Genomic DNA, 18,612 nt, shown 5'->3' with positions numbered 1-18,612 from the left:
TTTGAGCAATAATTTTATCTTGTTTAATTTGTGTGTGTTTCACTTTCCTTTTATAGGAGATTTACGTGACTCTGCAATATCTTCATTGAACTCACCTAGGTAAAGTAGTATTGGCCAGTTCCCATATAAGAATAATCACATTGCACAAAAAGTGCAAACAAAATCTAGTATGACTTTGTGAAATAATTTAAAGCTTTTTATTTCAGTCTTTTTCTGCACAAGATTGTTGCCTTTCTCTCCTAACTTCCTTATAGGTTTAAAAAGAGTTTCTCATAATAAAACTGTTGCTATGAGGTGTTGGGTTCCTCTTGGAATGCTGCTGTTCAGTAAATTCTCATTTGTTAACAAACTCTGCAACTGGACTCTGAAATTTATCTGTAGAAATATTCCACTAGGAACTCTAATTTTGTGAAACCTTAATAAAAAACCAAAAAGCCCTCCTCTAAATACATGCTGTTTGTGCCACAACTCAGAATAATGTTATTCAATGAAAACATATTCGGGAAGTTAGTTTGGTGTGTCTTAAATCCAGTGTAACATCTTCCCTTTCTCAGCTACTGCTTGTGTTTTTAGCCCTTTCCTCAGCCACTCCCTGACTGCATATGTCAGTCATGAAGACCATTTCCCACTTTTAAAACTATTCTCTTCCTTTCTCTTTAATGTCTCAGAGGTTTTTTTATTTTTTAACTTAACGCGGAGTCTTTTTTTCTCCGTGATCTTTTTGGGCAGCACTTGTATACTGAAAGTAAAAATCAGTAGCAGTTATAACACCCTCCTGCTATAACTGCCTTTTGGGAAAGAATGAAGAAAGGTAAATCCAAGCTTGTTGCCACTTCATGTAAAAATTTATAATTCTTTAATATTTTGTGGGTATATTGGTTTTATTCCAGAACTCCTCAAAGCTTTAATCTAAGTCGTGTCCAGTTACTTATTCAAGCTACAGTTATCCATTGATAAATGCTACATTTATCCATTGATAAATGTGATGAAGGGTTAGGGACTTGCTATGCCTTATTTGACTCATTGATCAAGAATTGGTACTTCATTCCCTTCCTGTGAGGAGCAAAGAAAAATGCTAATAACTTTCCTGCTGGACTGTAGCATCAAGTGCTCCATTTGTCTGTTAAAACTTTCAGTAGTAAGAAGGATGCTTGAAGCCCATAGTCTTAGAAACTAGTGAAACCTTCATTACAACACTGGTTTTATATATCCCAAGTTCACTGTGAAATGTGTTCTTTTAGAGCTAAAGTTACATGCAACAGCAATAAATTCCAGTAACAGCATGTTCTTTGTTTTTTAAATCTGCCACACTTTTACCTTTAAGAAACCTTGTAATGAACTGATGTTCAGATAGAAGTACTATTTCAGGAGAGACCCTTGTATGACTTCACATGCATAATCTGATTGTTGTGATTATATTTTATCAGACAGCTGATAGATGTATTTTGAAGCAATCTAATGCATAAAAATTCATTCAGTGTTGAAGGTGATGCTATCAAAGTTTTTGTAAGGGTGCGTCCCCCTTCAGACAGAACTGCGTTAACCGATGGAGACCAAGGCTTGTGTTTATCTGTGCTTTCATCAAATACCATCCGCCTGCATTCGAAGCCTGAGCCAAAGATCTTCACTTTTGATTATGTTGCAAATATGGAAACGACACAGGTAATCACTTCCAGAATCTCGTATCTATTACAGTTTTTCCCCAAATTTTGGCAACTACTAATGCTAAGCCTTTCTACAGATGTCGTGCCTTAGGTGTAATTTTTTGCAGGGGTCAGATTGGTAACACATTGTTATAGTACAGAAATGCTGCATGAAATTTTGCTCTTTAAATAATTTTGATGTGGGGTTTTTTTAATTGATAATTTCTTTGATTAAAGTTTGCATTAAAATTGAAGTTTACATTTGTAAATGTTACAGTAACACTATAGAAAATAAATGTGCCTGTTGAGACAAACATAAAAATAACTGGCAGTTAGTAGCTGACATTAAAGATGTGATTTGTATTTAAGGAACTTATGAGTTTATCTTCTGTTTGCTTCAATTCTCTTAATTTCCTTTAATTTCTGTCAGAAAACCCAAAGCAAACCTTCCAAAACCCTCACCTGCTGTAGGCTGTTATTTGTAGCTAGGCTCTTCTTGCAAGATGAGGCAAACAGTTGTGCAGGTTTGTTGAATATGCCCTTGTGCAGTGACAAATGTTAGAAGTTAACTAGGTTTGGTAAGTGTCATAAGGCTCAGTTTTGACCTACTGATGATATAAACTGCATAACCACTGGATCACAATTAATATTTTATATTCAAAAGCTGTTACTATGATGCTGAGTTGTTGCATTTTTCTTTCAGTTTGTCGAGGAATACAGTTTTGTCAGAGGGAGTGATTTATGTGATGAGGACTTAGGATATGTTGTTTTGCTGTGATAACTCCAGGGGTCATTGTACATATCTAATGTTAAGGAATGCATCTATTTTATACACTGTAAAGTTATGACATGGGAAACAGTGATATAAAAGAGACCGAAACAAGTGGTGCCAAGTGCCTTCTCTCCCTTGTCCCCAGGAGTCTGTGTTCTCAAGTGTGGCTAAAAATATTGTTGAATCTTGTATGAATGGCTACAATGGAACCATCTTTGCATAGTAAGTCGTTTCATAGCAATAACAGTTATTTCATTGCCGTTGCAACATTTGAGGAGATTGTGCTAATGAATAGTTGTGGTTTTAAGAGCCAGAGCCTGCTTAATGTTATAGTAAACTTTAGAAGTGCTTCCTTCTGTTGCACAACATAAGGAATGTTCTTGCAACATTGAATAGTACTCCTGTACTTCTTACTCCTCTTCTGGAGGAATCTATTTGCAGGTGTTATGCTTCTAATACTTACAGCTAATAAAGTGGATTGCAAACTCATTTCAATTTTACTATTATTTGTCTAAAAAGTAGTTTTATTGTACTATTAAAGAGAAAACTAGTTATTTTCAGTATATCCATAGTAAAATGGAATGAAAATTACTTTAGCTTGATATTTGGCCAGCTCGGCTCTTTAGTGACTCTTAGCTGCCTGTGGGAAAACTCATTAATGATGATTTTAACTTTCAGAATGTTTTCAAGGTAGAAATATATCTGTGACTAGGAGTATGAATATCCTTATATTAACTCAATATATTTTCATTTTGAAAACTGATGAAGCACTTTGGTCAAGAAATGCTGATTTACAGGGCTAATCAAATCAAAACTGTACTGGTTTTTAGCCTAGCACAGCTTTTGCAAAACTGTGAAGTCCACTTTGTTACAATAAACAAATGGGAAATGAAGTGAAATTGCCCTGAAGCTTCTTTAGCATAATTAGTAACTACACTAAAAAACCAAAAACAGCTCTAAAAGAAGAAATACTTCTAAGTCAAATGTAACCTTTTGTGCACTACTGAGTGACACAAAACTCAAAAGATATACCCAAAAATTAGTTTATTGTATACATCTGAAAGCCTTCATTTTAGTGCTAAATTCCACTATTTAACTTTCTGAGAGAAATAAGGAAGAAAATGCTGGGTGGTGGGGAGACAAAAGGTGATTTATCCCAAGAAATTTTTTAGTAAAATTTGCTGTTCTACTTTTATACTTTTCCAGCTGACTGATTTCTCAACTTGCCTCTATGTCTCTTTACCTTCAGTTTAGAAGAATTTTTGTTTGTTTGTTTTGAGCTTTGAGTTTTCCTTTTTCAGATTAATGAAAAACTCAGAGCCAGAATAAAGCTTTATCTAACTTTTTTTTTTCCCTTTTGTTAGTGGCCAGACGGGGTCAGGAAAAACTTTTACTATGATGGGTAAGTGCACGAGAGAGATTAATCTTTCAGTGGCTTCTTAATTATTTTATCTTGAGTTGAAATGTTGTATTGCTCAAACACCAGGGATAATTTACATTTTCGTGTTCTTGTAGATAACTCTAGGAAATGGTGTAGTACTCAGTGCTTTACATCAAAAGAGTGAAGTATAGGTACTCTCCTAAATCTTTTTGAAGATCTAGATTTTTTTTTTTTTGCTGTTTTTAACAGGAGAGAATCTTTTCAGTTAAATAAAGCATTTTTAGTAAGTTTTCTCAAAATTATTATTCTGCTGGTTTCCATTTTTGACTGCATGTGTAGAAATATATTCCAGTATGCATAGACCCATGTTCTACTATGGGTCTTCCATATTAAAATATGTTGAGATTCTCAAAATAACTGTTTGCTACCCAACTAGACATTTAAGGCCTCTCTGTGTGTGAAGGAATCCCCTTGTAATCCTATTCTTCATGTAGTGGTGATTTTAAATGCATCAATCATAGAATCACAGAATTATTTGGGTTGGAAAAGACCTCCACATTCCAGTCCAACCTTCAACCAATTAGCACCGTGTCAACTAGACCATAGCACCAAGAGCCATGTCCAGTTGTTTCTTGAATACCTATAGGGATGGTGACCCCACCACCTTCCAGGGCAGCCTGAGCCTCCCCTGGCACAACCTGGGGGCATTTCCTCTCATCCTCTCACTTGTTGCCTGGGGGAGGAGGCCGATCCCCACCAGGCCACAACCCCCTTTCACGTAGTTGTAGGGAGCAATAAGGTCATCCCTAAGCCTTCTTTTGTCCAGAATAAACAGTGTTGTGCTTGACATTAGAAAGGTATTGAAATAACTAAAACCATTTTGGCTGATATTTTTGAGGACTACATAGAAATTTAGTAAACATAGGGACAAATCCCCCCCCCCCTCTTTCTCGTTCTTCAAATCAGTATTAAATAGCTGTATTGGTATACCTGCACATCTGTGCATGTTTCCTATGGAAACCCACATAGTTGATGCTAGTTTAGACTTAAGTAGCCTATGGACAGGTAAAATAAACCTCCATAAGCATTGTTTAGACTACATTTTACTTTGATTATGGAGTATTATCTTAGATCTTGAAAGTTGATTTTATTGCAGTTCTTCTGTAGTTTTGTCGTAAATTGATTGACTAAATGTGGTTGCTGAAATCTTCTGTAATGACATCTTGAAAAGGTGAACCATTACTCCTGAAGTAGTACTAATAACTATTTTTTTTAATTAAAAATCTCTTTAGGACCATCTGATTCTGACAATTTCACTCACAGTCTGAGAGGTGTAATTCCACGGAGCTTTGAATACTTGTTTTTTCTAATTGAGCGGGAAAAAGAAAAGGTACATTTATTTTATACTTATTATTGTAGTGAAAGTAATGTCTCAAAGTAAAGATTAGCTAAGGCTGATAAACCGTGTATGCAGCCGTTAAGTTACTGAGATTATTGCCATCTTGCATCAAATTTGTTAATGAGAAACACTTGCATCTAGGGCTCTACCAAATTATAGTACAGTTTCTTCAGACACAAGTGTGCTTATATTATTTTGAGTCTAAAAATGCAATTAGGTTTTTGGATGTTGGCTGTCATCTGGGCATCAGAAATGTACAGTATGCAGAATATATATGCAAACTAGTAGGTTTAGATATGTGTGAAAAGAGACTCACTGCCATACAATGCCAGACTTAATAAAACCAATCTGTTTATAATGTAAATTACTGTGTTTTTTCCAGGCTGGCAGTGGAAAGAGTTTTCTCTGCAAATGCTCATTTATTGAAATCTACAATGAACAGATATTTGACTTGCTAGATTCTGCTTCAGCTGGACTCTTTCTCAGAGAACATATCAAGAAGGGAGTCTTTGTTGATGGTGCTGTTGAACAGGTGTTGTCATCTGCTGCTGAAGCATACCAGGTATTTTTTGTCACTTTTTAATGTTTGGATTATTTATCTTGATGTTTATTTGGTAAATATTCCTCTGATTAAAGCACATTTTTCTTTCCACAGTGTCTGTGATGCCTTCTTCCCCTATTTCCGTACTCTACAACACAGTGTAAAATAGCTGTTTCTAGGCAATGCTTCCTGACTATCCCACACCTGTAATAAATCATATACAGTTCTGGAGTTTGGAATATATGAATTGCAATTACAGTAACCCTTCCCTAGTGCTTACCCTACACATCTCCGAAATAGCAACAGAAAACTACATTTCCTGCTAATTGGACAGTGTGTGTTTCAGAATTGTCAGGTTTATTTCTCCAGGAATGATATACATATGCATACTAGTTGTGTGACTTCAAATTTTTTTTTTCTTCGAGTACTGCTAACATACACCAGTATTGAATATGTTATGCTTTCAAACAACAATGGTACTTTTGGAGGAAAGAAGTGAATAGTGTCATCAATACTTCTATTAATCTATATTTTTCACTTTTAAAATACTTCTATTGGAAAATAGTCAGAGTCCTTGTTCTTGAGATTTTTGAAAGCTGTTGCACTGAAATATGCCTACTACTGCTTATGTCACCTGTGTGTAAACTGCAGTCTGAGAGACTTGATATTATCTGTTGTCTTTGTCGTGCTTAGGTATTAACTACGGGCTGGAGAAACCGTCGTGTAGCATCGACCTCGATGAACAGAGAATCCTCAAGATCACATGCAGTTTTCACTATCACAGTGGAATCCATGGAGAAAAACAACGAGGTTGTTAACATTCGGTCTTCCCTGCTCAACCTGGTGGATTTGGCAGGATCCGAGAGACAGAAAGACACCCATGCAGAAGGGCTGAGGTTAAAGGTTAGTTCCGTAACATCCTTGCTATCTTTCTCTTTTCAAATGTACTGCCCTGTTCCATCCTCCAAATCCATTCACCTTTGTTCTCTTGGCTTTTTCGTTTTTAGGAAGCAGGTAACATAAATCGATCACTAAGTTGCCTGGGCCAAGTAATCACAGCACTTGTTGATGTGGGTAATGGAAAACAGAGGCACATTTGTTACCGGGATTCCAAGCTCACTTTTCTGCTACGGGTAATATATATCTGGATTTTATGTGCTACTTAGAATGTAGAAAAAATATTTAGTTGGGTTTTTTTACTGTAAAAAACTGAACTCAAGTACTTTATAGTTGCTTCAATATTGGGCAAGCAAAACAAAGCTTGAAAAATATCTTTTTAACCTAAACAGACTTCTAGTCAATTTATGGCTGTTAACTGAAGACAAATTTATTTATGCTTATAACCTCCTATTACATATTTGCGGGTTTCAAAGAAAAATAGGTAACATTTTCATCCCTATAATTTGGGAAATACTGTGTATCAAAATGTGATATTTAGAGACGTGTTGAAACATTTGACGTGCTTTCCAGAATTAGCCTACGTGTGCCTAAGTGTTGATCTGATGTTAAGAGTTAGATAAATTTACAATTTCCTACCTGAGAGCCTATAGGCTTTTTTCCAGATGAACAGAAAACAAAGACAGAAGCAGTCAAAGATTTATGGACTCACCAAAATTCTGTGAAAAGTAATGAATATCTGTAATATATTTTTGTATTATAGTACTAGTACATAATACAGTATTTGTATTACAACACAATATTGTGATCGCAGCAAAATTTCTCAATCATTCCATCCCAGTTCTACATAGATCTTAAATTTATGAAACTCTGAAGAATTATGTTCTTCCAATGCAACCCAAAATACATAGAAACTGGAAGAGAATTGCAAGTGTTTGAGCTGCTACTTTAAGTGGTTATTTTTTTTAGGTGTCTGTACTGCAAAGAAATCCATAAACATGACCCTCTCAGAGAGAGAGAGAGAGAAAGAGAGAGAATGATGTTGAGGCTTGTAGACTTTTCTGTAGCACTAGACTTTTAGTTTTAGGTATAACTGCTGCCTTCTCCAGAGATTTAAGAGCTACTTGTTTAACAGCACAGAAATATCCAAAGACGTGCATGTAAAATGGATAGGTTCATTTTATATCCTTGATCAAGAATCTGTTGATTTGTGATGTTGTTTGTTTGGCAATTGCCACCGGAAGGAAGATAGATTGGAACAATCTACAGGCTAGGTGATGTTCAAAGTAGTGCTAACAAAGTGAAATATCTGCTTTATTCCCTGCATATTTTTCTGTTTGTTTGGATTTTTTCCTCTCCTGCTCTTCAGATGTAAAAAGTATTTCAAATTGTTAAATAATACAGTCAAGGTTTTGGAAACCCAAATAAAGTCTTTATTTACAGTCACATCCTTTATATCCACATTTGAAATAAAATCTGAGAAACTTACCTAGCATGGATATTTGTTAAATGAAATCCTTTCTGCAATTTGTTCAAAATGATACACAGTTGCTCTTAGGTTAGAGCTCTTAGCTCTTGGTTTTCTATTGTTACCAAAAACATGCATATAAGACTAACTTCCTTGTTTTTAAATAGGATTCCCTTGGTGGTAATGCAAAAACGTGTATCATTGCAAATGTTCACCCAGGATCCAAGTGTTTTGGTGAAACTCTGTCCACTCTTAATTTTGCTCAGCGAGCAAAGTTGATTAAAAACAAGGTAAGAGAGTTACTCAATGTGTTTATTGGAGCAACAAGCAGTTTCTTGTCATTTAGCCTACATATCTGCAAGCAGGGTAGCTTTTCATTGAAATACTCCTGTGCTTTCACTAATTTAAATTGATTTAGCTTATTAGAAAGCACTAAGTTTGCTTTCTAATTTTTTTTAATGACCGATTATTTTTGAAAAGGGCTTGTTTGCTCTTGATTATGAAGAGAGGACAACATCTTGGAACTAAGTAATGGCTGACAGTAGCATGTATTCATTGCTTGTTCTCAGAGCACTTAACTGGAAAAGTAAAAAGTACTGAAAATTAAAATTGTCATAAAAAATTTTGATTCAATGTTATTTCAGTTATCTAGTTTTATATATATGCTAGTACCCAAAATGTAATTTCTCATGGGTTTTGAAAGTATCTTGGCATTTAGCTGAAACTGTCTCTGCTGTATACTGCTTTGTTGGTCAAAAAACTCCAGACAAAATTCTGCAGAAAATATTAAATACTTTAACCTCTAATTCTATCTCAAGTGCTGCTTACTGGTTTCTTACTAAATGGAACACTGCTTTTCCCCTAAGTTCTTCTTTTCCTAAGATAGGCAGACTTTTCAGTAGCTTTGTTGCTTGGTGTTCTCTGAGTTTTATCCTGTAAGATTTTTATTTTTACCTTTTCCTAATTTTCTCATATTTATGAAAGGCTGTGGTAAATGAAGACACACAAGGAAATGTGAGCCAGCTGCAAGCTGAGGTCAAGAAGTTGAAAGAGCAACTTGCTCAACTTACTTCAGTGCCATCTGTGCGCAGTATTTCTGTATCACAAGGTAAGAGCTGGGGGTGAGGAAGAGAGATTTTGCTACATCTGTAGCCTGGAGGGTTGAGGCCTTCATTAGGTTTCTGAACAATTTATATTTTTGTAGGAACTGACTTACAGAGGTTGTATTTATCTACCTTACAACGTTTGATTGCAAGGTAGTAAGTTTTGTCTTGTAACTTCTACTGTGTTCCTGAGTGAACTCTGTCCTGACCTTGCCAAGAAATACAAGATACAGCAATAGAAGTTACGACAGAAGTTAGAAAGCTTTGTCTAACATAAAGCATCTGTGGTTGAGGTTTCCTAAGGAAAAAGTACTTCTTTGCTTGCATACACATTTAACCAGTAAAAACAAGTCAGTAATGATGTAAGACACTGCATCACTGTTCATAAATATACGAATATTGACAGAGGGAGGGCTCAACCTTTAGACCTGCAGGAAAGCAAGTGATGGTGCTTAAACACTGAGGAGGAGTTTCGTGCAAAACTTAATGTATCAGAGCTGTGTTTGATCTATGCATTTAAATTATGTTTGTAATAGTTGATCACACAAATATAAAATCTGCTTGCTAGATACTCTAAAAACATGATGTCATTTTAAAATATATTAAATTACAATGGGGTAGTTATTATGCACCTAGATACTGTGGTGATTAGTATTCCATAAATAAGTAGTCCTGTCTGTGTGAGGATATTCAGAAAAGCTATTTCGAATTAATTTCTAAGTGGATTATTAAACCCTTTAAATCCCTTGTGTGGACACTTTCCTTCCAGAGTAAGCCATTAATTGTCTGTATAATTCATGCTTATTTTCCTGAATTTTCCTCTCATAAACCAGTCAGTCCACTTTTAATATGTACAAACAGTACTAATAATGCTAATAATGGCTTAGTGTTATCAAATTAATTTCAGAGGGATTTTGCATTTTATAGATATACTTAGCTGAATGGACTGATTCTTTCATTTTAATAAAAGTTCATTGCAAGGCCATTCAATGCTTGCACAACTTTGTTAATTATACAATTATGTATATTAGCTCTGTTCTTTATCAGCACTTGCAGGTGACTAGGAATTACTGTCTACACAGTAGACTCTGGATATGGCATGTGATATTTGTAGAGGAATTACACTGTTCGAAGAATTCATTTAAATGTTCTTTACAGAATTGTCATTTTATATATGCAGCAAAACCTGGTTAACTAGTATTTTAATAAATATGGCATTTGTTTCTTTGACTTCCCCTACAGATGCTGCTGAAAAAGGGAAGAACAACATAAATTACATGAACAATTTTATTGAAGCAATGCTGTTCTGGGAGAAATCAGAAGGTGAAAAGAAGGTAATATTTCGGCACTAATATTTCTAAGTGCATTCAGGGTACTCTCTGGTGAGAGACCAGTGAGCATATTGAAACTGACTCTCTTAATGATTTTCTTTGGGTTTGAATAAAAATACTCTGTCCAAAGCTAACAAGGTTTAGTAACAAGGGAACTTAGTCAAACGACATTTAAGGTAAAATCTGTAGTGCTCAGGAGGACTACAAAGATGTTATGAGGTTATGGAGGGAGAAAACTAGTAAGGCCAAAGCCCAAGTTGAACTTAATCTGGCTACTGCCATAAAATGCTTCTATAAATACATTAGCAACAAAAGGAGGGCTAAAGAGAAACTCCATCCATTACTGGATGCAGGGGGAAACATAGTGACAAAGGCTGAGGTACTTAATGCCACTTTTGCCTCAGTCTTTAACAGAACCAGAACAGTTGTTCTCCAGGTACCCAGCCACCTGAGCTGGAAGACAGGGATGGGAAGCAGAATGAAACCCCCATAATCCAAGGGGTAATGGTCAGCATTCTGATACATCGCTTAGACACACACGAGTCTGGATATTAGGAAAAAATTCTTCACTGAAAGGGTTGTCAAGCATTAGAACAGGCTGCCCAGGGAAATGGTTGAGTCACCATCCCTGAAGGTATTTAAAAGACATGAAGATGTGGCACTTAAGGATGTGGTTTAGCTGTGGACTTGGTTAGAGCTGGGTTCGCAGTTGGACTTGATCATAAAGGTCTTTTCCAACCAAATGATTCTGTGCTTCTATTCTGTCTTTCAAATTCCCACAAGTCATAGGATAGCTTTCATAGTATGTTCAGTTTTAGAGCGTTGTTTATTGGATTTTCTAATAAGAAAAAATTGAATTGAACAACAAACTTCTATTTCACTTAATTTTGATTGTGCTTTTTAGTATTTGGGTCCACAGTGTGTTTTTTGAAGCAAACCTCTCAGTCATCCTCATTTTACTGTGCTTCAGTCATGGTGTAATACTGAAACAGCCAAAATAGATTTTATTTTTCTTTTTTTTAAAGAAAATTAACTGAAACAGGCACTCTACTGGTCTGTATCTGATGTACTTAACAGAATACTTAGTCTACCCAATCATATTGGAATTTCTAAGTACAATTTTTGCAATAGGGTGTGTAACTTGGGTTCTTAGTATGAGCTTTGCTCTCTTATGAATCTGCTCCAAATGATAGTCTGTGTATTCACATAATTACTGCTGAGTTTTGCATTATTTGTCTGCCTGTGCATATGTATGTGACATGTGCACCTTAAAAATTCACCTAGTGTAACTGCTGTTTTCCCACTAATCTGTATATGTACTTTCAAAGAATTTATTAGAAAAAGTTGCTCAGCTAGAAGATCTGTGTGCCAAGAAGGAAAAATTTGTTCAGTCCAATAAAATGATAGTTAAATTCCGAGAAGACCATATTGTTCGCTTGGAGAGATTACATAAAGAGGCTGGTGGAATTTTATTGCCAAAAGAGCAAGATGATCTCCTTAGTGACTTGAGGGAGGAAGTGCAGACACTCAGAGAACAGGTAAGTCTTTGGTTTTTCTTTTCTAGAACCATTTTGTTTTGTGAGAATAGCTTGTGTAATGGAATTCTGTGGTGAGTGGATAGTCTTTTTAGGAAAGAAAAGGATGGGTGGTGGCTTCCTTTAACTCCAAGCATCTCAAATGTATAGAGTTTCCCTACAAAAGGGACAATGGGTGGGTTTAGAGCTTGTGAGTTTGCATAAGAGGAGAGGTGATGTAAGGGTGATGTTATGCTTGGGAGCTGGCCACAGGCCACCTTTTCTGGGTTAGGTAGAGGACTAAATATCCTTTCAGCAACTCATAGAAATGACAAATCCTCATTCTTATAGGAGGCTTTAAGCTATATGACATTTGTTGAAAAGGAAAGACAACAGGATGCAAGTAATGCAGCAGGTTTCTGAAGGATAATAACACAGATGCCAGATGGACAAATAAGGGGTGATGTGGTCCTGGAGTTGTTTGAAGAAGGCAAATAGCAAAGTACATACCTAAGGCTTCAGGAGAGAAAGCTTCAGGTTATTCAGGTATCTGGCAGGTGTGGTTTCATTTGTGAGGCAGTTTTGAACAACAGAAAAGCTCAAGAGAGAAGGCAAGTTCTTGAAAAACAATTTCCTCCAAGCACAAGTAGGAAAAAGAAATAAACATCTTGAAAAAATAGCATGAATCCGTAGCTCATAACTGAACTTTGTAGTAAAGGGATGGGATGGGGAGATGCAGAAGTCAGGACGGTCCTTTAATGTTATAGAAACATTACTATGACATGCAAGGCCCGTGTTAAGAAAGCCAAACCTCAAAGCTGAAACTGAAAAGGGATGTCAAGAGCAGCAAGGAAAGCGTCTACTGCTTTATTACCAGTGGAAGAGTAAACACATAAGATGTAAGCTCACTGTCTTTTTTTGAGAGTAGATTCCAAGGCAGTAAGAAAACAAAAAAAAAGGGGGGGGCCAGTTTTAATACCATTTTTCCTCTTCCATTACAATTTAATGCTTATTAAAGGTACTAGAGTAACAGCTAGGTAGGTATAGCATTGTCTGAAAAAACTGTGGAATAAAATATTGCTTATATTCACAGATGGAACAACACCCACGAATTGCAAAGTATGCCATGGAGAACCATAACCTCAGAGAGGAGAATAAAAAACTTCGTTCTTTACAGTCAGTTAAAAAGGCTGAGGAAATTGATGCTCAGACCATTGCAGAGCTAGAAAAAGCCTTTTTGGAAGCTTCAACCAAAGAGAAAAATACTGGAGGTAAAAATACGTTAATTTTTTTCAGCTAAGTAAGTTTACTACCATATTTGTATTGTGCGCTGCATAGTGTTGAAAGTTACTGTCGATGTACTTTTGCCTTCTTCAAAGTGATATGTGAAGACTGATAAAACAAGTTTACTTCATTTTATTCATAGTGGCCTTCAAGCAATAGGAATTTGGATTTGCACCTTGTGAACGCCATTTATAATTTCATTTTGTGTTCCTTAGTTGTCATGAAGACTGCAGTAATATTAATTAGTCTGTTGGTTATCATGTGGTCTGCTGCTAATACCTGTTTTCGTCAATTTAATTAATTGCTGCTATGCTGTTCAAAAGCCCTAATGCTTTCATTTTAGTAAAACTTAAAATATTTGAGCTACTCTGTGATTTCAGAGGGTATATGTTTGTTCTTTAGGTCATCGTTTATATTCCACCACCATATCAGCAGAAGGCAACTCTCTGGCATCTGTTGAAAGGCTGAAAGCACGCCTGCTACAGACTCAAACTGAACTGGCAAGTTCAAAGCAAGAATATGAAGAATTTAAAGAGCTAACCAAGTGAGACAAAACAGTATAGAATTGTCTGTAGTTGAATGTCTTTAAGTAATTATTTATATTGCTTTTTGAAAGTTAATCTCGAATCCTGAACATACAGTCTGAATTTGTTGTTTGCAAAGAGAGGGCCAGCAATGCCATGCGCACAGAATGTGTTCCTGGTGAACATAGTTCCTCCCAGACTAGGGAACAACCATGATTCAATCTGAAGGCATGGCTGCACTGTTGCAGATTTCTTTGTCTTTTCCAAAACCACTCTTTATACTAAGATGCAAATAAAAAAGTGCTTCACAACACGCAGGAGATTGGACATACCCTGCAATTCTGATAGTCACCACCTGCTTAACAACACAGGGAGAGTTTGGCTTAGTTTCTACATTGAGCAAGTATTTTTTTAATAATTGAATTATTACAGATGAAAGCAGTGACAAGAACTAAGAGTTGATGGGGTTGAGTTTTTAATATAACCACTTTAAGAATGCAAGTTTGAGTCACCATAAATGTAGAATCCAAGTACCCCAGAAAATTTTGGCTAACCTGTCGGTTAATGTTTTTGTCTCTGCTTCAAAGATTTTTTTTAAGAAGGCAATAATACCACTGTCTTGAAACTTGTTATTGGAACAGAGATTTAATTCAAATTAGCCCAAAGACATGGTGTCAGTAGTACATTTATGTCCGTTTGCTTTGATATCTAACCATGAGATAAAGGTCTACTTTGTCCTTACTAATGTAGTAAAGACTTTCCTGTCATTGTTCTTCTTGAGGGCAACACAAGATAATGTGAAAGGCCTGACTAATACCTTCAGTGTACATATATTCATATGCAAGTGAATAAAACATGACTTTGACTTGATTAACCCCATTTCTGAAAAATTCAGGTCTTATTACTGGAGATACAAGAAAAACCATTGCATTTCCAGCAAATGTAATGCAAACTTGGAAAGCAAAAGGGACCTGATATTTTTTTATATGTATTAATTTTTAACTTGAACCTAACATTGTTGCTTTTTATTGATTTTAGTGAATCTAGAGTGTAATTTGAAAAGCATCAGGCACAAGATAGTTCCATTTTTGCCTCCCCACTTTTTTTTTGCAAAGTAGCTTTTAATGTTCTTTTTGCTTACTCAGACAGTTGTACAAATCCGTATTTTTATTCTTAGATTTCTGTGTAGCAAATCCTATGAAATTCATAAATAATAACGTTACAACCTACTGAGGTTATCAATTCAACAGTCCCATCAATTGTCCCATATGATTAATTACAATGGTCTGTTTATATCTTCATATATTAATTATTTTCCTGACCATTAAATATATTCCTATTTTTATGTATTTCACGTTTTGTGCATGTCTTGCTTTCTTGATAGTATGTATGCATTTTATTATCAATTACTGACATTTCCATAGTGGAGTTCAGTCAAAGAGCAGTGTGCTTTTAAGCCTATGGAGTCACTAAATTACACTAAATTTTGAACTTGTTTCCAGTTTCAGAGTAACTGGATGCTTAATTTTACATGCAGGTGTAACTATATGCTCTAAGTGTACAAGCTGAGTATAATAACAATTCACAAAAATCAATGTATGCTTATTTTTCTGCTGTCTAATAGCAGTCAGAACTAATTTTTGCAGATGCCAAAAACATGAGGGAAAGTGATAGAACTGCCAAAAGATGAAATAGCATGTTTCCATTTGTCTGTAGACTTTGACCCTACCATTATGTCACTAATGCACAACTATCACAGTAACAGCATGTAACTCTGCAAAATACCTAATGAAAAGTATTCCTAAATTTCTGCTCAACTGTTGGATTTCAGTTAAAGTACTCTTGGAGGGCAAAATAATCTTAACAGAGCAGCATTTCCCAAAAAAAAAGAAAGTCTTTAAAGGATTTTCTTTAATCCTGGCAAGCTCCAGTTCAGACTTCTCATATAACTGGATAACATTTTTAAAGCTGAAAACCATATTGGTATGGGTGATATCACTTTCTCATAAAAGGAACTGCAGAGCTCTCAGCTTATTTCTTACCGTGTAATGGATTTTTTTCTGACATGTTTAGTTATCCATCTGCTTGCTTCATTATGCAAGCACAAATAAGCTTCTTAGCTTTTTAATTTTCTATACATTATTTTTACTTTTTAATACAGAAGTGATGACTTTCTTCTCAAAATAGTGCATTTCAATGTCTGGGCAAGAGTTCAACTGCAGTTTGCTTATTGGCAATGCTGCAGTGTATTCTTGCTGATGGAAGAGCATACTGCTGGAATAGTTTTGACAGTAGTAAAATACTTCCTAAACAGGAAGAAGCATATGGAACTGGAATCAGAGCTTCAATCCCTTCGCAAAGCAAACCAACATCTTGAAAACATTCTGGAGGCAACCAAAGCACACAAGCGCCGAGAAGTGTCTCAGTTGCAAAAGCTACACAGAGAAAGCCTTAAGGTATGAGAATAAGTTTATTTAAAGCCGTACATACTTACTCCTAAGTTTTATGAGAATACAGACAGTCATTTGTATGATCCCTTAACCTAACTAGTGTTCTGGAGAGTTCTCCATATGCAATAAACCAAATAGGCTACTTGTTGTTCTGAAGTGTTAGCTGAATGACTTGCTGCTGCAATCAGATGACAAATCTGGAAAAGTGGTAGTGGTTTAGAACTAACCACTTTGAGCATTTTGTTTCATTATTCTGCTTATAGAATTATGAAGCACAATACCAGACAAAGGCTTGATTTCATTTTATAGTTAACATAAAGACTTCTTTGTAATCTTTATAACAGAACATAACCACTCCAACTAAAGCTTACCAGCTAAGGTCTCGTCTAGTGCCACGAATAAGCCCAGATTATAATGCTGAAGATTTTCAGTATTCTGAAGAGATGATGGATGACATTCTGAAAGAGCCAGTTCCTCCAGAGATGAGTGAACAAGCATATGAAGCCATTGCTGAGGAACTCAAAGTGGCACAGGTGATTGTTCTGAATAAAAACAGAAGTGTCTGTATGTGTAATTTTATAAGAGGGTGGGCTTTGGCATGAAATACTTCCCCCTGACCAAATACATTTTAATTTGCATGGGAAACTGAAGCACTTCATGAATGCTTAACATGAAACAGTTCTCTAATTATACATTGTAAGTGAAAGAGGATTTACAACAAAATACTGAAAGGGATTTGAGAGTTGAATATCATAAGTAGTTTAAGATATACACGGCATTTGTACTTTTACTTTTTTAACCTGATAACTTGTCCCTGAGGAGTCCTCTTTATAAGTCCCTGTGACAGCTACATTTGGAACAATATACAAGCTTAATGTATAATACAGCATTATTTTAAGAAACCTGCCACATAATGCTTGTCCACCGTTAATATTAATTGCCTTGTAGCGGGCAGTCTTGTCACGTAGAAGAGGTCTACAAAGTTATCTGAACTACTCTCTAGAAGCTGGAAATAAGTTCAGTGCATGTGAACCCCTGGCACAATAGCCAAACCCCCTCTTTGATTCTGACTATAGTGCAGAGAACCTCTAAGAAATTTAGCTACTGTATATTTTGAATAATTTTCTTTTTAAAGCCTTATTTCTCCAAGATAAACACATGTCTGAAAAGTAATTGTTTATAGGATTCAGTCCTTGTATTCCCTGATGGATTTTCCTGTGTTTTGGCAGTTCAGTTAGAAATAGGAGAAATCAGCTACTTCAGATACCAGTTTATTTTTTGAGTGTTCCGTTTTCTGTTGGTTCAGGTCATAAAAATAGAAACTTGTTGACATTTTTATATTTAATATGCACAGACTGCCATATGGCATGTGAGAATAAGTGGAAGATGGGTGCTCTAAATTTAAGTGTCTGTTGTGTCACAGGAGCAACTGAGCACAATGCAGACAAAGCTGGATGAAGAGGAAAGCAAGAATATAAAATTCCAACAGCATATTAATAAACTCGAGCATCATTCTACACAAATACAGGAGGTGAGAGAACAATTCAGGGCTCATTTAACAATATAATACAGTCATGCTGCTGTGTTGTCTAGTGAGGTCTTGCAATGTTACTTGCATTTTGACTTTTGAAGAATTTACACAGCATCATGGCTCAAGGCTGTGCAGGAAGGCAAGGACTTAAAATCACGGAATAGTTTGGGTTGATTCAAAGGCCACCTAATCCAACCCCCCTGGAGTTGGAATGAGCAGGGAACATTCATTTAACATAACACTGCAAGTCTGAGTTTGGTTTTAAATCTTGTGATTCTGGACCTGCTTGATCTTAAATATAAACAAATAGACCCTATTGTGGTTGGGTTTGGCCAACTCGATGATTTCTGGGAAACAACATTAGTAACAAGGAAATTTTAAACTTTGGAAGCTGAAAATGCTATTTGTCTCAATTGGAACTATCTATCAAATATTTATAAGTCCTGCTTAATCGCTGGGGTTGATGATAGAAAAGGAAATTAGGTCTCTATTCTTTCCTGCTCAGTCTCACTTCTGATAGCTCTGTTCTGAGAAGATCTCACCTCCTAAGATGTGGGTTGCTTTTAAATGAAATTTTTAGATAAGGTAATATCTTCAGTTATATAAATTTTTTTTTTCCTTGGACTTGTATTGGTTTTCAGAGTCACTAATTTTAAAGAAAAATGTGCTCTGCATTCATAGTCAGGTGATGAAATGCTTTAATACAGTATTACGTTATTGTTACAACTGTGACTTAGCCACTCCTACACTTCCTTCTATTTAAAAATTTTACTT

At 35.7% G+C, this 18,612-nt stretch overlaps 1 protein-coding gene across 1 annotated transcript in view; it reads left to right on the top strand.

Annotated features, from left to right (window-relative positions):
* The first annotated feature begins 1,458 nt into the window (after positions 1 to 1,458).
* Positions 1,459 to 18,612, top strand: part of KIF15 (kinesin family member 15) — a 33,210-nt gene continuing 16,056 nt past the window's right edge. Inside the window, exons 1-16 of the mRNA XM_018075693.3 lie at positions 1,459 to 1,662; positions 2,561 to 2,637; positions 3,780 to 3,817; positions 5,089 to 5,186; positions 5,578 to 5,757; positions 6,430 to 6,639; positions 6,744 to 6,869; positions 8,269 to 8,391; positions 9,086 to 9,209; positions 10,447 to 10,538; positions 11,864 to 12,073; positions 13,143 to 13,320; positions 13,736 to 13,877; positions 16,172 to 16,313; positions 16,652 to 16,840; positions 17,731 to 17,838. Of these exons, the coding sequence (XP_017931182.2) occupies positions 1,459 to 1,662; positions 2,561 to 2,637; positions 3,780 to 3,817; positions 5,089 to 5,186; positions 5,578 to 5,757; positions 6,430 to 6,639; positions 6,744 to 6,869; positions 8,269 to 8,391; positions 9,086 to 9,209; positions 10,447 to 10,538; positions 11,864 to 12,073; positions 13,143 to 13,320; positions 13,736 to 13,877; positions 16,172 to 16,313; positions 16,652 to 16,840; positions 17,731 to 17,838 (2,241 nt within the window). The remainder of the gene's footprint in view (positions 1,663 to 2,560; positions 2,638 to 3,779; positions 3,818 to 5,088; positions 5,187 to 5,577; positions 5,758 to 6,429; positions 6,640 to 6,743; positions 6,870 to 8,268; positions 8,392 to 9,085; positions 9,210 to 10,446; positions 10,539 to 11,863; positions 12,074 to 13,142; positions 13,321 to 13,735; positions 13,878 to 16,171; positions 16,314 to 16,651; positions 16,841 to 17,730; positions 17,839 to 18,612) is intronic.

Source organism: Manacus vitellinus, unplaced genomic scaffold, assembly GCF_001715985.3.
Source record: "Manacus vitellinus isolate BGI_N305 unplaced genomic scaffold, ASM171598v3 scaffold_3_pilon, whole genome shotgun sequence".
Classification (NCBI taxonomy): domain Eukaryota; kingdom Metazoa; phylum Chordata; class Aves; order Passeriformes; family Pipridae; genus Manacus; species Manacus vitellinus.
Note: the sequence above shows the minus strand (reverse complement) of the source record. Positions and strands in the feature narration are given on the sequence as shown.